The 24,282-nt window shown below is 50.7% G+C and overlaps 1 protein-coding gene across 10 annotated transcripts; it reads left to right on the top strand.

Annotated features, from left to right (window-relative positions):
- The first annotated feature begins 2,398 nt into the window (after positions 1-2,398).
- Positions 2,399-24,246, top strand: PRPF40B (pre-mRNA processing factor 40 homolog B). Of its 10 annotated transcripts, none has more exons than XM_030938848.1 (27): positions 2,399-2,573; positions 9,839-9,919; positions 10,140-10,157; positions 10,694-10,837; positions 11,145-11,210; positions 11,881-11,908; positions 12,146-12,171; positions 12,303-12,413; positions 12,723-12,843; positions 12,933-12,957; positions 13,182-13,388; positions 13,628-13,754; positions 13,837-13,901; positions 14,399-14,563; positions 14,666-14,774; positions 15,141-15,291; positions 16,014-16,147; positions 16,769-16,883; positions 17,033-17,124; positions 21,497-21,613; positions 21,825-21,962; positions 22,170-22,265; positions 22,516-22,605; positions 22,816-22,990; positions 23,287-23,348; positions 23,457-23,600; positions 23,695-24,246. In XM_030938848.1, the coding sequence occupies exons 1-27, from the start codon at positions 2,571-2,573 to the stop codon at positions 23,785-23,787; spliced, it is 2,703 nt and encodes a 900-aa protein (XP_030794708.1). In that variant the 5' UTR covers positions 2,399-2,570; the 3' UTR covers positions 23,788-24,246. The 10 variants fall into 10 exon arrangements, with proteins under 10 accessions (XP_030794708.1, XP_030794709.1, XP_030794711.1 ...); XM_030938849.1 differs by having other exon boundaries at positions 22,519-22,605; positions 23,695-24,245; XM_030938851.1 differs by lacking the exon at positions 10,140-10,157 and having other exon boundaries at positions 22,519-22,605.
- Positions 24,247-24,282: the final 36 nt, after the last annotated feature.

Below are 24,282 nucleotides of genomic sequence, written 5' to 3'. Positions count from 1 at the left end.
GCCTGAATTTACATTCCATGCTGATAACATGGTATATATATTGTTATAAAAATAAGTGACCATGTCAAAAAAATAAAATAAAAGAAAAACAGAATATGGCAAATAAAAATCCCACAGAAGAGTGAGGCAGCCAGGCAAAGTGACTCACGCCTGTAATCCCAACACTTTGCCAGGTCGAGGCAGGCAGATCACTTGAGCTCAGGAGTTCAAGTCCAGCGTGGCCAGCGTGGTGAAACCCTGTCTCTACTAAAAATACAAAAGTTAGCCGGATGTGGTGGTGCACGCCTGTAGTCCCAGCTACTTGGGAGGCTGAAGCAGGAGGATAGCTTGAACCTGGGAGGCAGAGGTTCAGTGGGCTACTTCACTCCAGCCTGGGCAACAAGAGCAAGACTCTGTCTCAAAACAAAACAAAACAAAACAAAACAAAACAAAACAAAATAACAAAAGAATGAGGCAAAGAACATGCCCAGGAGAAAAGATTTGCCAGGTTGCCAGATATGCAGCAAGGTTAGGGGATGAACAGTCAGATTGGAGAAGGTCAGCAGTCTCCAGCAGTGATGTCTCCAAGAAGATGAAATGGAGAGAATTCTCTGCTATATCTAGATATTCTGAGAGGAGATTTAAACAACTGGGGGAAGAATTTGAGGTAGATTTTCTGAGAAATACATAGAAAATAAATGATTTTTAAAAACAAGATTATTAATTCCAGGAAAAATAAAAATTTGTGCAAGAAAAAACGCAAGGTCTCCCTGGGGAGGACAGATGCAAGGAAGAAGCTGGGCAGGGAATTCCAGGGTCCCAGGTATTCAGAATATGGTCTGTTCCTGGGCAAGTGTGCTTTGCATGGGCAAATCCCCTTGGACTCCTCGCCCTGTGGGGAGGGCTGCAGCTGGAGGAAGGCCGGAGATGTGCAGGTAAATGCCAGAAGAAACAGCTAAAAGAGGTGAAAACGTTGCCTCCAGAGAGGGGAAGACGATGGGGGCAGGGCTCTGCTGTTTGTCTAACAAATCTGGTACAATTATTTGATTCTATATGTGTGTACATGTTCTAAGAAATATTTCATTAAAGAAAAAACATTTAAAAAATAAAAATGCAATTCATAAAAGTTCACAGAACCTCTGGACCACTTCTGCTATACTTAGAGATCTCAATAATAGTTTGAAAATCGCCCCATCTGCGCGGGCGTCGTGGCAGTTCCCGGGGGAAGATGGGAGAAGTCGAGAGGCGGCGGGAGTCCTTTCCCCTCTCTCGCGCGCCAGTCCCCGCACCCCCACAAAAAAGTCTGAAAACCGCAGGACCCAGCCTGGGCAGTGCAGGGAGACCTCGTCTCCAAAAAATTACAAAATTAGCTGGGCTTGGTGGTACACGCCTGTAGTCCCAGCTACTCGGAGGCTGAGGGAGGAGGACAGGTTGAGACCAGGAGGCTGAGGCTGCAGTGAGCCCTGATTGTGCCGCTGCATTCCAGCCTGGGTGACAGATCAATACGCTGCCTCAAATAAGAAAACCGCAGAGCTGGGCCTTCATTTGAGGCCATGTGGGTATCGTTTTGATTAAATTATAAAGCAGTTTTCTCTCTACAGCAGCCCACAAGGGTGAATCCCACTTCCTTTTCCTCCCAGGTGTCACCTCTAACTCAGGACTTCCCTGTGTCAGTTTTTCTACCTCTCCCGAGTTATCTGGATCTCAGGAAACTAGCACAGCATCACGCGAGTCTTGGCTCAGGTTGAGGGGGGAATAAAGGGAACAGGAAGCCCCTTTTGCGGGGCTTTGCAGGCTGGCGGTCAGCGCCTCTCTGCACCCGTGTGCCTGTGGCCTGTCACTCTCCAGCCCCAAGGCCTTCAGCGCATTCACCGCACAGCTCCAGTTTACAGTTTCCTCGGCCGCACAGCACAGCATGTACCTCACATTTTTAACTTCTATCAAAGAGTGGGCCCTGCTCTCATGAGTTCAGCGCTCAGTGGGAGCCAGGTCCCAAAAGTGAACTTCAGGGTCACGCGAGAAGCACGTGTACGCCCCACAAGGGCATGATTTCGGGGATTTGTCTGCTTTTTTTTTTTTTTTCAAGCTTCTGTGTGCTCAGTCCCTGAGACCCTGCCACCTCACAGGTGCTCAACAAATAGTTCTGGAGTTAATTAACTTAAAAGTACTGTAAAAGAACTACACAGCAAATTAAATTCGTTGTGCAACGCAAAGGCACCCTACACACGGCATGAACGCTTGGGCTCCTGGAGCGACGGCGAAGCCAGGACGCAGGCAGCGGGGAGAGGCAGAGGCGCCGGCCCCTGACCGTCAGTCAGAGGCGGGAGCAGGCGTGCCCCGCCCCCCGGGGGGCGGACCAGGGACTCGGCGGCGCGGGGGCGGGGCCTGGTTCTCCGCGCCGGGGGGCGGGGCCGGGACCGAACACACCGGGCCGGTTGGGGGCCCCGCTCGCCGGCGGGAGCCACCGGAGCCCCGGCCACGAAGGGGTGCGACCCCCTGCCGGCCCCGCCCTCCCGGCTGCAGCCCGGCCAATCAGAGCAGCTCTTACTGGCGGGTGGGCTGAGCCGGCCCAGCTGCTCGGAGGCTCTGGCATGGTAACATCCCCGCGCGGGGGTGGAGGGGCTCGGGGCGGTCCCACAGCGCCCCCTGCGGCCTGGGCCGTGGCCGAGGGGGCGGGGAGGCCACAGGGGATAGCTGGGACCCCGGGGAGGGCAAGGGGGGCCAAGGGTGAGGGAAGAGAGCCCGGGAGGGGGGATGGGGGGGCTGGGGGCGAAGGGGCGGGGGAGGCCATGATGGAGCCTGGCCGGGGGCGAAAGGGGCGAGAGTGGCGGGACGGGGTGAGAAGTGGGAAGAGGAAAGGTGGGGGTGGGTTCGCGGAGAAAGATCTGGAAAGAAGAGGGGGCGGAGATGAGGGGACTAAGGGGACCAGGGTACAGGTGGGGACCAGTTTCCCCTCCTAGGATATTTGGCGTGCGACATGCCCCTCCCCCAGCCCCAGCGCCCGTTTCCTTTGGAAGCCTGGGTGCTCCTCAGACCACTTGGGGACTCCTTGCTTCACCTTCCCGCATTTGCAAGAGCTTGTCTCCTGAGGCGAAGAGGGGCCCTCTGAGGAAAGGGGCTCCCAGCCCTGGCCATTAACAAACTAACGACTCTGTGTGACCTTGGGCAAGTCATTACCTTTCTTTGGGCCTCAGATTTCCCATCAATTTTTTTAAAAAGGAAAAGCATAAAAATTAAATCCCAAATCTCTTCCAGGGTCTAAATGAAGAGGTTTTTGAGGAGGAAGTTTAGGAGAATGGGTTTGTTAGGGAAGCAAAGGAAAGGATGAAGATGGAGGCGAGGCCTTGGGCTGGGGCGGGAGAAATCCCCACGGGTGCGGGGGGATGGTAGACAGAAGGCCTGCCGGGCTGGGGCGGGCTAGCCATATCCTGTTGGAGGGATGGAAGAACTCTAAGGAGAGGAGGAGGTTGAAACCTAACTCCGCAATGATGGAGACCCAAAGTACCATTCGCTTCTTCCGAGGGAGAGTGATGAGATGGCAGGATCAGAAAGAAGTAACAGGGGCCGGGCGCGGTGGCTCATACCTGTAATCCCGGCACTTTGGGAGGCCAAGGTGGGCGGATCACCTGAGGTTGGGAGTTTGAGACCAGCCTGACCAACATGGAGAAACCCCTTCTCTACTAAAAATACAAAATTAGCCGGGTGTGGTGGCGCATGCCTGTAATCCCAGCAACTTTGGAGGCTGAGGCGGAAGAATCGCTTGAACCCGGGAGGCAGAGGTTGCGGTGAGCTGAGATAGCGCCATTGCACTCTATTCTGGGCAGCAAGAGCGAAGCTCTGTCTGGGGGGAAAAAAACAACAATAACAGGAAGATACTTTCTAATAAGGCAGATCTTTGGGGAGCAAGAGGAAGAGTAGGGCTGGTACAGGAAAGTTGGAAACTAGGATGGTCTGAAACGGAAGGGCAGGTGCTGTTTGGGGCAGCTGAAGAAGGGCCGCAGGTAGATCACAGGGTAACCAGCTGGTCTCTCAGCCTTTCCTTTTTTGATGATGGCTGCCACTTTCTGAGAGATGTGCCTCCCAGCCTTCATCTTCCAACGCATATCACTTCAGGGAGTGGGAGTGAGTCAGACCAAGTGGACCTTGGGAACACCTGGCTCGCTGAGGATTTCTGGATTGTATAAGGATTGGGGTTAAAAGAGAAAAAAGGAAAATGTATCTGAATGTAAGACGTATCATCTGTGGCACCATCATCCTTGCTGGGAGGCAGCTTTGTGAACTAGTTGAAAGCACAGGCTTTGGGGTCAGATTGCTTGGATTCCAAACCTGCCTCTCCCATTTAATGTCTTGGAACCTTGGTCAGGTTACTTAATCTCTGAACCTCATTTTCTTTATCTGTAAAATGGGAGTAATAACCTCTAAGATGGTTGCCAGGATTAAATGAGTGTTTGGCACAGTGTCTGGCTCATAATAAGTGCTCAGTAAATATTAGCTATTAGCTATTATCGTTCCCTTTTTCTGTTCTTTTCCTTTTGTCTCTCCATTCTTGTCCTTTTCTCCTTTTGTTCTTCTGAGTGCTCAGTTCTGAGATGCCCCTTAGATGTGAAGTCTCAGAAATATTGATTGCATCTTTGGTGGTGGGGAAGGGGTGGCCCCTCACTGGCCCAGGTGAACATATGATGATCAGATGATCAAGTGTCTCTTCATCATCTCTCAGCCCACAAATGTGTTTTTGTTCCGGGGAAGACATGGGATCTGCTTCTCTTTCAGCAACCATTTCTATATCCTTCCCTGTCATTAGTTATTTCTTCATATTCTCACCCAGAAATAAAATAAGACCCAAAGTTTTATGGCACCACAGCAGGTAGGAGAGGAACGGGGTGTTGCAGGAAAGCAGGGATGCAACACTGGAAGCTCAGGAAAGGAAGGCCTTTGGAAGTTCCATAGTAGTTTATGTTTATTCCATTGTTCTGTCCTCTGAGGAACTGTCCAGAATAGGCCAGTGTCTGAATCCTGGCCAGAGGTCTTCATCCCAAGTTGAAGATGACTGTATACCGTTAGCGTTATTAGGTTTTCCCATGCCAACATTTCATTCCAGTTTCCTTTTTCCAAGCCACAAAGACCTCTGTCAAGCTACCTCTCTCTGTCACAGCCTATAATCAGATAATTTATACAGATGTACATACGCACACGTGTACTCGCTGTTTTCAAAATGCATTTTAGGATATTCCAGTATGCAAAAATCTAGTAAGGTTAGAGATGAGACTGCATTTGATCACAGCACTTTGTGTGCAGGGCCCTGACTAAACACTTGGGGGAGGTATAAAAGGAGAAAACTCAATCCCTGAATGTAGGGAAATCCCCACGTGAGTGGGAGACAAGCAGTCCCACATGAAACACCCAGCAAACATTCACAGAGTAGCATGTCACTCTGCAAAGTAGTGCATCATTTATCCTGAAGGGACACAGGTAGGAGTGTGTGTATGTGTGTGGGATAGTCATAAGGGTAACCTGGAGGAGGTGAATATTGGATCATCTTGAACAAAGCATGAGACTGTAGAATAAAAGAAATGTGTTTCACCTGAGGGTAATCTAACAATTCTGTGCAAAAAGAGGAGGAGGGAAGCCATTGAGTCAGGATGAGCAAAGGAGTGTGGGGTGGCCTTCATTGCAAGGCTTTGACTGTTAGATGAAAGATTTTGTAGGGTAGGCAATTGGGAACCCTGTAAGTTATCAATAACATGTTGAGTCGTTGGTGATTTAACCACTTAGGTTGCAGGGGATATACTAGATTGCAAACAGACCTGCTTCATGTGATAGGAGCTTTGCTTTTAAGGGAGTAGGGCCAGAGGGCAGATTGGATCCAGTCCTGGTTCTGTCCCTAACCAGCGGTGGCTCCTTGGACAGATTATTCCCTGAAAAAGGGGGATACCTGGGGTGACTGCCAGGGTCTCCTCCAGTTCTGACATTCTATGTTCCCTGAATAACTACTAGACCTAACTTACCAGTGGCCCCCTACTGTTTTGTAGGACTTGCCAAGACCATTTAGTCATTAAATTAACAAATATTTATTAGCACCTACTTAGAGGGTGGTAAAGAAAACACAGTGGGAACTGGATATGAGGTGAGCAAAAACAGATGAAGTCCCTGCCCTTCAGTGTTTTCAGTCTAGTGGGGGCCACGGATATTATATTTCAATAATTCTGAGACTCATATTTGAACATTTGTCAAGTCAGGATGCATCTTTAAATTGACAGGATATTATAATTTGATTGGCAGCATTTGTTTTTTATTCATGCCAAATCGAATAATAATATAATCAGGATTGTACAAATAACTATAAAATCCTAGTGGATACTTGCTGAAGGAGAAGGTATATGGTGTTGTACAAGTATATAAAAGAGGGCTCTGACTGGTTCAGGGAGTTGGGAAAAGCTTTCATGAAGAAATGATTGGTAGATGTGAAGTGTATGTAGGCAAGGTGTGTGGGGTTGGCAGGGCCAACCCTGTTTTCTCAGGCAAAGGTGGATGCCTGAGGTGGGAGAGCTGAGAGAAGGTGAGTAGGGCTGGAGCTGAGACCCAGGAGCTCAGCATGGGGGAGGCTGGCAAGGTAGCTGGGTAGCAGACCCCCTCATAGCCTCACTGGGCAGGGGGTTTACTATTTACCCTAAGAGCAGCGGGAAGCCATTGAAGAGTTTTAAGCAGGGGGCTAACAGTCGGAGGTGCACTTTGAAGAGCTTGTTATGGCTGCCGATTGGAGTGGATGTGGGGAAAACAGTTGGGAGGCCACTGCCATTAGATGAAAAAAGATGGTGGCTTGGACAAGATGGGGGTGGAAAAGGAAATGGAGAGAAATGGATAGATTCAAGAAATCTTGAGGAGGTTAAGTTAACAAGACTTGGTGATTTATTGGCAAGGAAGAAGGAGTTGTAGAGAGTGACTCATGGGTTTCCATTTGGACAATTGAATGGTGTGGTGCCAGTCTCTGAGACAGGCTTCCCTGGAGCCTGGTAGAACCCAAAGATGTTAGAGAGGCTCCTGAGGCAGCTTGATATAGGAAAGTGTGACACAGAAAATTCTATTTCCACCACTATTGATTAGTTTCTGACTTCCCATTGCTGAGGAAAGCGTCAGGGGCAAGAGCAGGTCTGAATACAGAACTAAAGCAGTTGAGCACTTAGAAAAGGTGAGTCACATTGGAGTAGTTTAGCTCATACCCTTTTCTTCTTAGGACAAGATGAAGGATAGTTTTTTTTGTTGTTGTTTTGTTTTTTTGAAAGAGTCTCACTCTGTCACCCAGGCTGGAGTACAGTAGTGCAATCTCAGCTCAGTGCAGCCTCCGCCTCCCGGGTTCAAGCAATTCTCGTGCTTCAGCCTCCCCGGTAGCTGAGACTACAGGCATGTGCGACCACACCTGGCTAATTTTTGTATTTTTAGTAGAGGTTTCACCATGTTGGCCAAGCTGGTCTTGAACTCCTGACCTCAGGTGATCCGCCTGCTTGGGCTCCCAAACTGTTGGTATTACAGGTGTGAGCCACCGCACTAGGCCAGGAACAGATTTTTCTTTTTTTTGAGATGAAACCTCGCTCTGGCTCTGTCGTCCAGACTGGAGTTGGAGTGCAGTGGCATGATCTCGGCTCACTGCAAGCTCCGCCTCCCGGGTTCATGCCATTCTTCCACCTGTCCCGAGTAGCTGGGACTACAGGCGCCTGCCACCATGCCTGGCTAATTTTGTTTTGGTATTTTTAGTAGAGATGGGGTTTCACCATGTTAGCCAGGATGGCCTCGATCTCCTGACCTCGTCATCCGCCCGCCTTTGCCTCCCAAAGTGCTGGGATTACAGGCGTGAGCCTCCGCATCTGGCCAGGAACAGATATTTTAAAGGCAGACATGAGAGGGCATTTTTAAATGCTGAGCATTCTCAGCATAGGGGAAATTGGCAGCAGTGAGGTACCTTCTGTTTAGCCAGATACCACCTTTCCCTGGAATTCCTCCCTATCACCCGCTAACTTTCAGGCAAAGAGGCAGAAGGGCTGGGCCCTTTAGCTCCATCTCCAAGCCTTGGTTCACTTACATGAGTTTGTTTGTTTGTTTGTTTTTGAATAGGCAATACAGTCATATGGCTGCATATTCAAAAGATACAAAAGCCATACAGGGAAAAGTCTCCCCTTTACCTCTGTCCCTTTCTACCAATTCTTGTGTGTCATCTTTTGTCTCTGATTTTTATACAAATGATAAAATTTTGCTGCACCTTGCTTTTTTTCCCACTTGTTAATATATCTTAGAGATCATATTGAGACAATAAGCTGCTTCATTCTTGTTTATAATTGTTTAGTATTGTATTTTATGTGTGTGTATAACTTCATAGCCCTTTACTGGTGGATATTCATGCTGATTCCAATCTTCTGTTTTTACAAATAATACTGAAATGAAAACCTTAAACATACAGCATTTTGGCCATGTAGGGCTATGCCTATAAAATGAATTTTTAGAATTAGAAGGTTCTATATAGAGGTTTGTTCCATTTGTTCTTCATTCGTTCAATATTTGCTGAATACCTATTATGTGCCAGATGCTGGTAGGTACCAGGAATCCAGCTTCCAACAAGTCAGATATGATCCCTGTCTTCATGGAATGTTACTACACTCTTGTTGGGGAAAACATATCCAGGCAAACATAATAATTACAAAATTATATACATAAGGAAACTAAAAAGGGGATCAGATAGAGAAATAGGAAGGAGCTACTTTAAACAGAGTCAGGAAGTCATCTTAAAATAAGTGATATTTAAGCTGAGAACTAAAGAATGGGATGTGGACAGGCATTCGGGGTAGGACAGGGCAACCTAAGCTGTTCAAAGCCTACATCCACAGGGAGATAATTCAGGATTTGTAGAGGAGGGGATGGACACCAAAAAGGGGATGGAGGTAAAGTCAAAGAGATGAAGTTGGCAATTCGATGTGGAAGATGTCAAAGAAAGTAGGTGGCTAAGGATGAGGTCAATTAGGGCAGGAAGCTGGTCATGAAGAGATGAGAATTAGGGAGACAAGCATTTTAAAGGAATAGCGACGGCCGGGCGCGGTGGCTCAAGCCTGTAATCCCAGCACTTTGGGAGGCCGAGACGGGCGGATCACGAGGTCAGGAGATCGAGACCATCCTGGCTAACACGGTGAAACCCCGTCTCTACTAAAGAAATACAAAAACTTAGCCGGGCGATGTGGCAGGCGCCTGTAGTCCCAGCTACTTGGGAGGCTGAGGCGAGAGAATGGCGTAAACCCGGGAGGAGGAACTTGCAGTGAGCTGAGATCCGGCCACTGCACTCCAGCCTGGGAGACAGAGCAAGACTCCGTCTCAAAAAAAAAAAACAAACAAACAAATAAAGGAATAGCGACTATTTGTGTTGAGAGAGCTTTGGAATGAATCTCTGTAACTGGGCTAATTAAGGTAGGGAAACCAGAAAAGAGGCGACTCCCTCCCTAGATACTTTGGGAATAAAAGAGACCTCTAAGTTATTTGAGAGAGGCACAGCCTTGCCCACAGGCAGGAGAATGGATTAGAATCCTTGGGTAGAGCCAGTCTGTGCCTGTAGTGAAGCCTCCTTCATCTTTTCTGTTGCTTTGGCAAAATGGAAACTTTCAAAATAAAGAGGACATTCAAGGGACTCAGCCAGCTGGCTCTGAGCTGGCATGAGAGAGCAAACCTACCAAGGGCTCAGGGCTTGGGGTGGGCAGGAAATTGGGCTTGAAGACCCTCCTGAACTTTGTGCTCCTTTTTCATCCTCACCACTTCTGCTTCCCTTCTGCAAAAAGCCCATCTCTGTGCCCATCCTGGGTCCTATGACTTTTCTCTCCCTCAACAGTCGGTTCCCGATTCTGGTCCCCGGCCCCCAGCAGCGCCTGCCCCCTTCCCACCGGGGCCCCCCATGATGCCACCACCCTTCGTAAGTTTTACGTCTTTCCCTGGGCTTGGCTTTTCCAGCCTGCACCCCCAGCTCCCCAGCCCCTAGCCACTGCTGCATCACCAGCACAGTTTTCCTGTAATGCCCCTTTTGCTGCCCTTGGAAGAGGGATGGTTTTACTTGGGCATTGGGGTGGGGAGAGCTGTTGTGAAGCTCTCAATACATAACATTGACAATTCCCCCTTTGTCTTTTTGACCTTAGGACACACTGGGGCTGGAGGTAGGAGAAGTGGAAGGGAAAAGACCCCATTAATGTGAGGGCAGGGTGGGACTATCTGTCTCTTTCACTACTCCTTACCTGTGCTCTTTAAATATGCCACAGAATTCGGGCTGGAATGGCATTGGTGGTCATGAGTTGGAGAGAAAGGGATGGGAGGCAGGGGACTGGGGTACTTGGGTACCTGGATACCTGCCTTCTGCCCCTTCATCTGAGAGGCCTCTTTGGGGGAGAATTGCTGAAGAGGTGAAGCCTTCCAGTCTCAGTCTGGTGCTGTTAAACTTCCCTTATTATTCCTTTCCTTTCCCATTATAATTAAGAAGCTGTGCGCTTGCCTGTTAGACCCCAGTTATCTTTCTCAGTGGTGAGGAGGGAGGCAGTTTCATGCCTTGTGCTTCTCAAACTAAAGCCTTGGAATTGCATCAGAGGAGGGTGGAGGGTCGGGGAGGGAGGTGGTGGATATATCCTGACAGGTCCTCTCTTCCTCTGACAAGGCGATGTCTTCCCTGCTCAGTATCTGTTCCTTTCCTCATTTCCAGATGCCCCCTCCAGGGATCCCCCCACCCTTTCCTCCGATGGGGCTACCCCCCATGAGTCAGAGACCACCAGCTATCCCCCCCATGCCCCCTGGCATCCTGCCCCCAATGCTTCCACCAATGGGGGCGCCACCACCACTCACACAGGTAATTGTTTCTCCTCCCCCGGGGCCTCAGAAAACCCTGTCACTTTAGCTGGGGGTGGAGATAAGAGTGGGCATGTGGGCCTCAGAAACTGGGGAAGGAAGGGAGCTTTGGGGCGGATCCATGTCTGCTGAATGACTGAGACAACTCTCAGGCAAGGTGAGAGGCCAGAAGCTGGGGATTGCCTGAGGAAGTACCCAAGTGAGGGTCATGGCTCCAGTGAGATCTCTCAGGACCCTTTGAGGTACCCTCTCCCTCCTGTTCTAGCCCTTACCTTGGTGGTTGGTTTCTGTCTTCTTTGTATCCTTAGATACCAGGAATGGTACCTCCGATGATGCCAGGAATGCTGATGCCAGCGGTGCCTGTCACCGCAGCGGTAAGCGCTAGGGGCTGGCAGGTAGCAGGCTCTGCCCTGCAGTCCCGTGAGTCTGACTTGGAATACAGGGCTACGACCTCCATTCTTTCCCTCTTCTCATCGCATCCACCCAGGTCCCCGGCAGCACTCGCCACACTCAAATCCTCCTCGCCAGTCATGTATTCAGCTCTTCTAGTTTCCCACTCATCCCCAAAGGCATATACATTCTCTTGTTACTCCCATGCCTTGTCCAGCTCCCTTAAGGAGCACACTTATTTTCACAGAGCTACACACTGTGGACACATGAATACAGTTCTTCACATCCTCTTTGTCCCCAGAAGAGTCAGTAGCACCTGGGGATCTTGCTGTGCCTTCTTATGCTATTGCTCAGTGTAGCAGAGTCTGGGTAGGATATAGAATTTGGCATCCACTGTGAAGGAATGTGCCTCGGGAATTATCTCAACCAAATACTCTCACTTGAGGAGAACGAAGAATGGAGCTGCTATGCAATTCTCCCCTGGGATCCCAGAGCCACGGCCCCAAAGGGTGGGGGAAGCCTGTTAGGGAGCAGACATCTCTAGGAGCAGGACACATGGATTCTGGCCTGGCCTGCTTCTCCATCCCCCATGGCCTGGGTCCTGGGGGCCACTGGGCTTGGCCCCAACCCTTCCCCCTCCTCTTTCTTCGGCAGACGGCTCCGGGTGCGGACACCGCCAGCTGTGAGTCTTCTGGGGGCCTGCTCCCCCCAGGCTCGGAGGTTGGGGGGCATAGGGGAGAGGGGACCGTGGACTGGAGCCCACCCTGGATCATGCCTGTTGGGATGCCAGGGAGCCTGGGATATTGATGGGACCAGGGGAATATTTACTGGGGATGGAATACGGGAGGCATAGGTGGGGATAAGAAGGAGGTTGGAGCAAGGACTTAGTATGTATCCTGTGGCTTTTTTTTTTTTCTAGCTGCTGTGGCTGGGACAGGACCTCTGGTGAGTTCTTCCAGCTCAGGGGTCTCTGGGTAGAAAGCCTGAGAGTCGGGGACTGATGGTTAAGTCTTTGGGGTGAGGAGAGGCTTTGGAAAAGGGGCCTTGACTACCATTCTGTGCCCCCCCCCACCCAGAGGGCCCTATGGAGTGAGCATGTGGCCCCAGATGGGCGCATCTACTACTACAATGCTGACGACAAGCAGTCCGTGTGGGAGAAGCCCAGCGTGCTCAAGTCCAAGGCAGAGGTCCTGAGCTGGGCTTTCTGGCCCTTCCTTTCAGCTGCCCTGACCCTTCCAAGTCTTTGGCCTTCCCTTAGTCTCTAACCATACTCATGATGGTTCCTCTGATCCCAAGGTCCAAGGTCCCTGACCACTCCCCACCCTCCCTGGAAATATCTCCATAGGATCTCAAGAAGTCCACCTTCCCCAGTTTGAGCCAGGCCAGGTGGTAGCTAAAGGTTCCTGTGTCCTCTACTCACTGGGTCTCCTTAGCTCCCCTGACTGGCTGGAGAGCATGCCCAGCCCACTGATGGCTCCTATCCCATCCTCTTGCAGCTGCTCCTGTCGCAATGTCCCTGGAAAGAGTACAAGTCAGACACAGGCAAACCTTACTACTATAACAACCAGAGTAAAGAGTCTCGCTGGACCCGGCCCAAGGATCTGGATGACCTAGAGGGTGAGATGTCCTACGAGTGGGCCGGGTCAGGAGTTCTGGAGGTTCCCTGTTGCCCCTGTGACTGACTGTGTTATCTTTTCCCATCACAGTTCTAGTCAAACAAGAGGCTGCAGGGTGAGTGACTTGCCCAACTATCCATTTATAGTTGGGGCACCTGAAGTGTGGGAATAGACTGTCTCGCTATGATTTCTACACTGTGGGAGGAAGAGCCAGTTTTGTCTCCTTGTGGAGTCATCCCCTCTGGCCCCAGTCTTTCCCAGGATAAAGAGACCAGCCAGCCCCTGAACTCCTCCATTCCTGCTCTCCTCCTGGACACTGCCCTTCTGGCTCATCTGCAGGAAACAGCAGCAGCAGCTGCCACAGACACTTCAGCCACAGCCGCCTCAGCCACAGCCTGACCCCCCACCTGCACCTCCTGGCCCCACCCCAGTGCCCACAGGCCTCCTGGAACCTGAGTCAGGTGGGAGTGAAGATTGTGATGTGTCGGAGGCCACCCAGCCCCTGGAACAGGGGTTCCTGCAGCAGCTGGAGGAGGGCCCCAGCAGGTGAGGGCTGCCCCCCATGGCATTCCCGATGTTGGACTCAGACTTCCAGCCTGGTTCAACCCTTGTCCTCTGCTGGGCCTCTCTCTCAGGAGGGGTTTGAAGATCTGGGTGTGACCTCTGAAGGGCAGAAAAAGGCTGCCCTGGGGAACAAGGAGGAGATGATAGGTTGCCAAGAGTTCAGGACACTGAAAGCTGTGAGGGCTGGGGGACCCTGTGGCTGAGTCCCCTGTGCCCTCCAGTTCTGCTGGACAGCATCAGCCACAGCAGGAGGAGGAGGAATCAAAGCCAGAACCAGAGAGGTCTGGCCTCAGTTGGAGCAACCGGGAGAAGGCAAAGCAGGCATTCAAGGAACTGCTGAGGGACAAGGTGCTGGAGTGGGGCTCCCAGGGAAGGTTTGGAGGGGGCTGGAGCAGGGCAGGCCCCATGACTCCCACCTGCTTCATTCCAGGCTGTCCCCTCCAACGCCTCATGGGAACAGGCCATGAAGATGGTGGTCACCGACCCCCGTTACAGGTAGGCCTGGGCAGAGGGAGCCAGGCCCTGTTCATGAGAGCTGCTATGCTAGGGACTTCCTAAGAAACCCCAGCTCAACACTCATCCCTAAGGGAACCAGAATCAGGACAATGATAGATTGGGCTGGGGAGCAAGGGGAAGAAAAGCTGGAGGGCCTCCAGGAGAAGGAGAGGAAAGGTATCTGACACAACACATTCAATAAATGCTTGTTGGATTGAATCAAACTGAATTGAATTAATTGGGGAATGAGGGTGCTGGATAGGGTGACTTGAGAACCCCAAAGCAAAAGGGCCCAGTATTTGCAATGTCTTGGAGCTGCATCTCTTCCCCTCACTTCCTGTCATCCCTACTTCTCTATGAATGGTGTTCAGATCCCAGACATCTGTGCCCTTGAAGCCCCTGCAGCCTGTAGTGTCTCATGACCCTCCAGTGTGGGCTGTGCAGGGTGGTTCAGGGTGACTTCTCTATCCCCACCCCACTCCTACCCTTTATCCCAGTGCCTTGCCCAAACTGAGTGAGAAAAAGCAGGCATTCAATGCCTACAAGGCGCAGCGGGAGAAGGAGGAGAAGGAGGAGGCCCGGCTAAGGGCCAAGGAGGCCAAGCAGACCCTGCAGCATTTCCTGGAGCAGCATGAACGCATGACCTCCACCACCCGCTACCGGTCAGGGGGCCAGGCTGGACTGGGGGCTTGGGAACCCTGAGAACACAGAGGTCCAGGGTCTCTGTTCTCTGTCTACCTACTCACAGCTCATATGCTCTACAGGCGGGCAGAACAGACCTTTGGAGAGCTGGAGGTCTGGGCTGTGGTCCCTGAGAGGGATCGAAAAGAGGTTTATGATGATGTCCTCTTCTTCCTGGCCAAGAAGGAGAAGGTAATGGTCGCTGGGCAGGATCCATCAGCCCATCTTATCCTAGACTTTCCTTGTCTTTGCTTTGTTATGGACCCTAGCCATTTACTTCTCCACTTCCCCAGTGTCCCAGCTTCTGACTTGGAAGCTGGCATGGGACTTACACATCCCATTTCTGCTCTGGGCCTATAGTCCTGGGTATAGCGAGGAGAAGTCTCTGAGAGATGGGTCTGTAACCTGTACTCCCTCCCCTTCCCTGAGACATGAAAGTCTTGAGTATGGCCTTCTTCCTAGGGTTCCCTAGCTACCTTTCCCCAGGTCCTTCTCTGCCCAGGCCTACTTGGGTAGCTCTGGCCTGCCCTGCCTCACCCTGATCCTGTGGCTCCCCAGGAACAGGCCAAGCAGCTCCGGCGCCGCAATATCCAGGCCCTAAAGAGCATCCTGGATGGGATGAGTAGTGTCAACTTCCAAACCACCTGGTCCCAGGCCCAGCAGTACCTCATGGATAACCCCAGCTTTGCTCAGGACCATCAGCTACAGAGTAAGCCTGGGCCTCCAATCCCAGCTATCCCTTTCCCTTACTGGACCTGGGACCCCAGAGTCTGCCTCACCCCACTCACCTGTACCTCCTGCCCTCCCGGACACCCTATGAGTACTCAACACTCACCCAGTCCTTGTACTTCTCTGGACTCTGGGGATACCAGAATGTTTCAGGACACCCCTCCCTCTGGGGTCCACTGTTGGGCTAGACATTGTATGTCCTTGGAGGAGGAGCTCTAGGATAGGAATCTTAAGTCCTAGAGATGTCAATGATGATGGTTTTAGCTCAGGTGAATGTGGTCTTAAAGCATCATAGCACTACAGGCCTTAAGTGGTCACATGTTACAATAGACTGTTGTTGGCCTGTAGTCACTGATGATACTGAAATTCACTTTCTAAAATTGCATCAAAGCCTGATTGATTCCCAGTTCCCTAAGATGTGAAACGTCAGATCCCAAGACAACTGGTTTCATGTTATGGCTTCTAATAACTGAATTCACAAGAGCTGAATACTTGCTCATTTATTCTTATACAATTAATGATTCCCTCTTAAGAACCACCATTTCAGTGGCTGCTCCCACAGCGCCCTCTCCGGGCCCTTCCCCCACCACCCTGGGTATCCCTAGCACCTGTAGGACAGCATCGTTGAAACATTAGGGGTGCTGGGGTCTGAGAGGGTGTCCTCCTGGTACAATGCCTGCTGAACCTCCTGCCTGTCTTTAGACATGGACAAGGAAGATGCACTGATCTGTTTTGAGGAGCACATCCGAGCTTTGGAGAGGGAAGAGGAGGAGGAACGGGAGCGGGCCCGGCTTCGGGAGCGACGCCAACAACGCAAGAATCGGGAGGCCTTCCAGGTATCTTTGCCGTCCTTTCTAGATCAGAGCTCGGCTCTGCCCTAGAGCACCTCTTCACCCATTCCCTGCCCCTTTCTGGATAGGCTGCCTGTTCTTTCTGTGCCTAGCCCTGTCCAAGCTCCATGAGACCTCTCTCTGCCTGCAGTCTGTTTCTGCTGTACCCCCTCAATTCTGGACTATGCTCTTCTAGGGAGACTAGATGTATGCATCACCCAGAAACTGCCAGCAGAGAGCACCCTACGGGCACGACTTGGCAGCTAGGCCATGTTTATTTCCCTTGGTGGGGCACCAGACAGGCAGAGTTTATTCCCCCACCTTGCGGGTGGTAGTGGGGGTGGTAGTGCTGCGGGTTACTGCAGGCAGGTTTCTGTTTCTTTGCCTCCCGGGAATGGCTTGTTCTCACTTTTTTGTTCTGTCCCTCTCTGTGTATTTACATTCTCTCCTTTTGCATTGTTCTCAGCCTTCCATCTGCATCTCTTCATCTCTGCCTCTCTTTCCTGCATCTCCTCAATCTTGATTGTCCCTGCCTCTTCCTCTGCCATTCCCTCTCTTCCCCCTCATTCTGTGGCTCTGCCTCCCTCCTTGTCTCACTCCCCCTATAACTGGCCTCTCCCTGCTCAGACCTTCCTGGATGAGCTGCATGAGACAGGGCAGCTGCACTCTATGTCCACCTGGATGGAGCTATATCCAGCAGTCAGCACTGATGTCCGTTTTGCCAACATGCTGGGCCAGCCGGGTAAGGCAGCCAGGCTCCCCCTTCTCTGGCCTGGCTTCCTGCCCTGCCAGCCTCTCTGCACCCCCTACTCCCTGGTCCTGTCCTCGGCGCAGCCCCCAGGCCTTGGGAAGCTGCCGCCCGCCAGGCCCCCCCTCCCTCCCTCCTTGCAGGCTCCACGCCTCTGGACTTGTTCAAGTTCTATGTGGAGGAGTTGAAGGCACGATTCCATGATGAAAAGAAGATCATTAAGGACATCCTTAAGGTGAGGGAGGCTGGGGTTATGGATGGATACAGGATGGACGCAGGGCACACTCCCTGCAGAGGACTCCCTGATAAGTCCTGTTTTGCAGGAGCATTACAGCTTGGTTCAGCAGATACCTACTGTGATCCTTTACTGTGCACTAGGGATACAGTAATGAATACACAATTTCTACCCACAGGAGTTCATGGTCTAATAGGAAGATATACACGAGAACTGTTATACAAAGGGGCAAGTGTTACTACAGAGACAGGAATCTGAAGAACTAACATTTGAACTGCGCATTTAGAAATCAGTAGGTGGAAGAGGTTGGAGTGTACCCAGGGTCCTAAGAGCAAAGGCAAGGGGGTGGAAAGGGCATGCCAGGTCTGAGAAGGAAGCAGCATAGCTAATTGTAAACTGGTAGCACACAGATTGTTCTGGCCTGTACAGTGTTTTTTTAAAAATTTCGGATTTGTTGCTAACATTTTAAAACCAGGAAACGTCACATAAAAAATCTGAATCTTGAGCTTCTCTTGTGAATATGGATTATCTAGCAGCATTGAGCTGGATTTGTAAGGCATTCTGCAGACTCAAGCTGAGATGCCACTTTAGAAAGGGCAAGTCATCATCCTCACCATTCCTTAGTGCCTTCTTGATACTGTCGTAAGTGTCAGCTGCCATTTACCATCATTCATGGCCTGTTGCTTTTCTTCTACTGGAGAAGAGAAATAGTTCTCAATATTTACATCTTATCAAAAGTGGAAGAGTGAGTGAGTGATGGACTAAACTTGTGTTCCAAAAGAAAAAACAAAGAGAAAGCATATTTCTTTATGGAAGTGAAGATTCTAATGCATTTGAGGAGATAATACAGTACAGTGGTTAGGAGCAGGACTGGAGGCAGACTGCCTACAGTAAAAGTCTAGCTTACAGCTTGCTAGTTGTGTGACCTTCCATAGGTCACTTGATCTTTCTGACCCTGTTTCCTCATCTAAAAAATGGTGAGTGTTCCACCAGAGTACACCTAATTACAGAGATTAAATGGTACCTGGGTTGAAAGGGATCTGGAAATAAAGCTAGAAATGTCTCACTGCACATCTATTTATTTGAAGTAGTTTTGCCTTACAAATTCACGTAGGTGTTGCATTTTAACACCATATTACCTCTCTATTTAATATAAATTTAATATTTTAAATTACTTACCATTAGGTAAGATATATCATACTGTCCTGAGGTATCCTCTTTCTCTGGAACCATATGTCCCAGTTTGGAAGTAGAGCCCTGCATGTAAAGTGCCTTGAATGCTAAAATAAATTTGGATTTTTCTCTTGTAATAAGGAACCAGGGAATGATCAGATTAGATGGTGTATAGTAGAACCTTTCAGTCTAGAGTATGTCCTTATGTCCTTAGGGAAGGTTGTGGTGGTAGGTAGAGCAGTTCTTGAAGCCTCAAAATACTAAAACTGATAGTGGTAATTCAAATAGTCATATTCTTCTCACTTATCCCCAGACCTCTCTCCTACTGTTGGGGCTACTTGGTACAAAAGTCCAAGAAGCACTAGCTGCTAGGAGCTGGGTTAGAGGGATGGAAGAGGGTCAGTAGGGAGAAAAGTCAGTAGGCTGTGCAGGAATCTCCGTAGGAGGTGATCCTAGCCAGGGCAGTGGGGACAGAAGAAGAAGAGAGCAGGCTGTAGCGCTCCAGCTGTGCTTCTGAGACACTCTGGGTTTCTGTGTAGGTGCCTTGAGACAAGCAAGGGTTGGGGTTGAGTGTGGGGGGATTTTGTGCTGTTTCCTGTTTTCAAGTGAAGCAGCTTGAATCTTTTTTATGCATAGAGGTTCTACATAAGATTTCTACGTTAATAAACTTTCTGCTGTTTAAAAAAAGGGAGAATTTAAAACCAGTGGGATAGTCACTAAGTAGAATTGACAGATTTTGTGAAATGGAAAAGAAGGAATCAGAGATGTCAGGGAAGTGGATGATGGCACCACTGATAAAGATAAAACAAGAGCAGGGCTGTAGAAAATAGGAATTCTATTTGGGGAATTACTCTCAAAGCAAATATCGTATTTTAAAACAAAATAATCGTATAAAGTAGAAATACCTTATCCTGAGATAGCTAAATTTTATTGGACAATTAACTTTTAGCCAGAGTGGCTGACTGATAGGCCTGTAGGGGCCTATCCTCACTGAGTCCTGTCTCTCCACACCACCTGAGAAAGCAGCTTTTTTAGATAGTTCCCTTCCTCTTTCCCCATTTGGGTTCCTGCCTATGGAGGGCAGATGGGCCAAGGAGTCCCTCTTGCTTTCCACAGCCAGGCAGACCATAAAAGTGCCTCTCATCCCATAGGATAATGCAGAGAGCCCTGGACTTAGAACATGCAGACAGATCTGGGTCAGGGAGATCCATGGAGGGTGCTCATGAGAAATATATTCTCTTGAGATCTGTTGAATTTGAAGTGTCTGAAATATCCAGTCTGGGATGAGTTTGAAAATCAGGAGAGATGAAGGATGAGATTGCTAGGGAGTACAAATTGGGTAGTGAAAGAGGACTAAGTGCTATTCTCAGGAACATGCATATGCAAGAGAAGTAATAAGAGGTGAGAGAGGAGGCGACCTGGAGAGGGGAGTGTTGAAGAAGTAAATGGTAGAGGCACTGAGGACCAGATGAGTGAGGAGCAAGAAGGCGGCCTTGGATTTGGCTAGCAGACACAAGCAACCTTTGGGAGAGTAGTGTCATGGAGGCGGCATGGGGACCACACGTTTTAGAGTCAGATAACTCCTGGTTGCTTATTGGCTCTGAGATCTCCGTAAGTTCCATGTCTCTGAGCCTGTTTGCTCACCTGTAAATCGGATAATTCATAGGTAACGTTGTGAGAAATAACATTTGTAAAGTGTCTAATAGGTTCTCAATAAATGTTTATTCCTTTTCCTTTCTGCTGCATTTCCAGAGGTTTTGAAACAAAGGAAAACAGCAGAGGTAGTTAGCTTGATGAAGGGGAGAGCATGGTGGAAAGGATGTTCCAGGTTAGGTGAGGTGTCTCCTTGATGGAAGGAGCCAGTGACGAGGGTGACTTGGAGCTTTCAATTCCCTGAGAACAAATGCTGTGTTGATAAGGACTGGGGCAGGGTTGAGGAAGTACCCTTGGAAAGAAGCAAGAGGAACACACCTCTGCCATCAGCAGAAAGGCCAGGGGAGGTGAGAGCTATGTAGAGGGAGAGGAAGGGATTCTGGCCTGTGCTTAACTGACGTGAGAGCCAGACTTTGAACTTCAGTGGCTTCCTTTACCACTCATGTCATCTTGGGCCAACTGAGATCACTTTTCTTTTTTTTTTTTTTTTTTTTTTTTTTTTTTTTTGAGGCGGAGTCTCGCTCTGTCGCCCGGACTGGAGTGCAGTGGCCAGATCTCAGCTCACTGCAAGCTCCACCTCCCGTGTTTACGCCATTCTCCTGCCTCAGCCTCCCGAGTAGCTGGGACTACAGGCGCCCGCCACCTCGCCCGGCTAGTTTTTGTATTTTTAGTAGAGACGGGGTTTCACCATGTTAGCCAGGATGGTCTCGATCTCCTGACCTCGTGATCCGCCCGTCTCGGCCTCCCAAAGTGCTGGGATGACAGGCTTGAGCCACCGCGCCCGGCCTGAGATCACTTTTCTAAGCCTCTGCTTCACTGGAATGTTGTGAGGCCTAAATGAGAAGCACAGAGCCTGGTCCGTGGAGATATTTTTAGTATTGGTGGGGAGCTGCATACCTGGTGGCCTCCATTTCTCCCATGGACTAAGTTACCTGGGTGGGTGTGGTGCTTGAAAGCACAGACTTTGGGGATAGAGAGACCCAGGGTAGGGTTCTTGCCCAGCCATACATCAGCTGTGAGACCTTGGGCAAGTGCTTGGTTTCTCCTTCTGTGTAAAATTAGGATACTAGGACCTATTCTTAAATGTAGAACCAAGAGGATTAAATGAGATAATGTGTGAAACACTCATCGTGGTACCTGGTACATAGTAAGCACTCAATAAGTAGAGCCAAAGGGTAGGGGTCAGCAGATGTTGATTGAGAATGCATGGAAGCGCTACTGAGCAGCAGGAGGGCCCAGCTGGGGCCAGAGCTTTAAGCCAAAGGAACAAAGGTTAATTTTGAGAAACTCATGCATTAATCAGCAGTTGGGAGACATCTCCCAACCCCTTCAGCTCTGTGTGACATCCAAACCAAGGCTAGGCATGGGGGCTTAATTGTCAAGTGATGAGGACTTGGATAACTTGGTTTCTAATGCATATCACAGTCCTGTGGATCTCTTCTGGAGGCAAGGGCCTTCTCGACCATCTGTAGTGTGACCACTCTGCCTGCCAGCTTTGGCCTCAAGGCATGTGGTACCCCTGCTTCATGTACTGCTGTGCCCACAGGACCGGGGCTTCTGCGTGGAGGTGAACACGGCCTTTGAGGACTTCGCCCACGTCATAAGCTTTGACAAGAGGGCTGCCGCACTGGATGCAGGCAACATCAAGCTGACCTTCAATAGTGTGAGGGGCTGGGCAGGGCGTGGGGCTCAGTTCTCTAATTCATCCCAGTGCCTTTTTCCATTCCTTCTCACTCACTATCCGACTATATTCCCAATTCAGGGGATGGTGGTAGAAGCCCAGATCCTAACTTTCCACCTCCTAAGGTATACCTGAGTGGGACCTGGCATCCACTCTCCCGGGTGACCCTGTTCCATGTCCCTTCTTTTCTCAGCTGCTGGAGAAAGCAGAGGCACGGGAGAGGGAGCGGGAGAAGGAGGAGGCACGCAGGATGCGGCGCAGGGAAGCTGCCTTTCGAAGCATGCTGAGGCAGGCTGTGCCTGCTGTGGAGCTAGGCACTGCCTGGGAAGAGGTCAGGAGCGTAGCCTGGCCCCAAACACCCCTCAAGCCTGAGGGCAGCGGTGCTTCACCACTGAGGGCCCACCCCAGTCACGTCACAGCCCTGGGCCAGCTCCAGTTCCCTTCCTTTCTCTGCCCCAGCCCTGCCCTGTGCTCATGGCGGTGTCCAGGCCAGGCTGAGCGGGGCCTAGTCTGATCAGCAGTGCTCTCCTCGTTCAAGGTCCGTGAACGTTTTGTGTGTGACTCAGCCTTTGAGCAGATCACCCTGGAGTCGGAGCGGATCCGGCTCTTCCGGGAGTTCCTACAGGTGCTGGAGGTGAGGCAGGCTTGTCCTCTGGATCTGCCCCAGCCCCTTGAACTCCTTAGACCAGTTCAAGAGACCTCAGTGGCCTCCCTCTTACTCTTAGGGCACTCCTGGCCAGCTAAGGAAGGGGAGGCCTGAAGGATCCCTGGGATAGGCAGAAGGCTCTAGCCTGAGAAAGGGAGGCAAAGCCAGATTTTAGGAGGTAGAATCCTTCCTGGGGCTAAGTCTGGTGCCGTCCTCACCCTTCTTCCTCTGCCTCTAGCAGACTGAATGCCAGCACCTCCACACCAAAGGCCGAAAGCATGGCAGGAAAGGCAAGAAGCACCATCGCAAGCGTTCCCACTCACCCTCAGTGAGTAAGCGGGTAGAAGGGACATGGGGGAAGCTGGGTTGTTTTGGGGAAATAAACACTTTTGTTTTCCCCTTACATTATTATCTCCCTTGGAGGGAAATTTGAGGATTCCTTTGGCCCTGGATCATCCTCCTCCTCTCGAATTCCCAGACGAGGGCTTCTGGAGGGCAGATAACCTCTGTACTGATACGTATCTGCTGATCTGCCCAGGGCTCTGAGTCAGAAGAAGAGGAGCTGCCCCCACCATCTCTCCGGCCCCCCAAGCGGAGGAGGCGGAACCCCTCAGAGTCAGGCTCTGAGCCCTCTTCCTCACTTGATTCAGTTGAAAGTGGGGGTGCTGCCCTTGGAGGACGGGGCTCCCCTTCCTCCCATCTTCTTGGAGCAGGTAAGCAGTTGCTATGAGCCTAGAAGCTGGAGAACTGTTGTCCCAGACTGAGAGGATGCCCTCTGCAAGCCCCAGCTCCTTTGAGGGTAGACTGGATTGGGAGGGCTGCACCTGTGGGAGTAGAAAGAACTTCCTCTACCTGTCCAGGCAAGAAGCTGGAGAAGGAAAACCGGACTCAGAATTCCTCAGAGCATGAGGTTCCTGCCTGTGAAGAATGAACACAGGGGCTAGAACAAAGAAAAAGAAGAGCCTTTCTTTCTCCTGTTGGGACTTAGTAGGGATTTTTCTATCTCCAGATCATGGCCTTCGGAAAGCCAAGAAACCAAAAAAGAAAACTAAGAAGAGAAGACACAAGTCGGTGAGTGAAGGAACTTCTACCTAAGCCCCTGCTATTTTGTGAGCTCTGTTCTACCTGACTCCCAGACTATCCACAGGAACTGAGGAGGTGGGCTCTGAACTCTTACAGAACAGTCCTGAGAGTGAGACAGACCCTGAGGAGAAAGCTGGCAAGGAGAGCGATGAGAAAGAACAAGAACAGGACAAGGACAGGGAGCTCCGGCAGGCAGAGCTCCCTAACCGTTCCCCAGGCTTTGGAATCAAGAAGGAGAAGGTGAGGGCAGGGGCCCTAGGCCAGTCAGCACGCTGGTCAAGCCTCCATGGCCCTCAGTGCAGGCTAAGGGTGAGCTGTGCCTTTGCTCCAACAGACAGGCTGGGACACGTCAGAAAGTGAGCTGAGTGAGGGTGAGCTGGAGAGGCGGCGGCGGACACTCCTACAGCAGCTGGACGATCACCAGTGACCCGATGAGCTGTTCTTTGCCTCGGGTCTGTGTGAGGCCGTGGCTCCTGGGCCACCCTCACCATCTGCCTCAGACTTCTTCGTTAGCCTGGTCTGTGTCCACTTTTTCTAAAGTAACCCAACCCCCAGCACACCATTGTTGGCACCTCTCAAGGTTGCTGTTGGTGTTCAAGGTTCCCTTACTCCCTGGACTAGTGTAGTCCTTGCCCTCAGCCCCAGACCAGAGATGGGTGGTATGTGCCATGTGGGGTGGGTGAAGTGTGAGAGAAGGGGTCTCCAGGGAAGAGTGACAGGCTGGTGGACACAGCCTGGGTGGCAGAGGGCAGGGTTGTCACCCTCTAGCATCAGTGCCTGCTCCTGCCTGTCCTGGTCCTGAGGCTCCACCACTTCTTCCTCCACCCAGGACCTAATGTACGTGTGTTTTGTTTTCGTTTTTTAAATAACAATATTTATAACATGGCCAGTGACTCTTTTCCATATGCTACTGGGGCAGGCT

This window comes from Rhinopithecus roxellana, chromosome 10, assembly GCF_007565055.1.
Source record: "Rhinopithecus roxellana isolate Shanxi Qingling chromosome 10, ASM756505v1, whole genome shotgun sequence".
Taxonomy (NCBI): Eukaryota; Metazoa; Chordata; class Mammalia; order Primates; family Cercopithecidae; genus Rhinopithecus; species Rhinopithecus roxellana.
This window is presented reverse-complemented; position numbering and strand designations above follow the sequence as displayed.

Bases quoted from the DNA above. Each gene is read 5' to 3' on its own strand.
- PRPF40B (XM_030938844.1), top strand. The intron at 12,958-13,181 runs GTGAGTGACTTG...GCTCATCTGCAG, and splicing joins GTCAAACAAGAGGCTGCAGG to GAAACAGCAGCAGCAGCTGC. The intron at 22,266-22,515 runs GTGAGGCAGGCT...CTCTGCCTCTAG, and splicing joins AGTTCCTACAGGTGCTGGAG to CAGACTGAATGCCAGCACCT.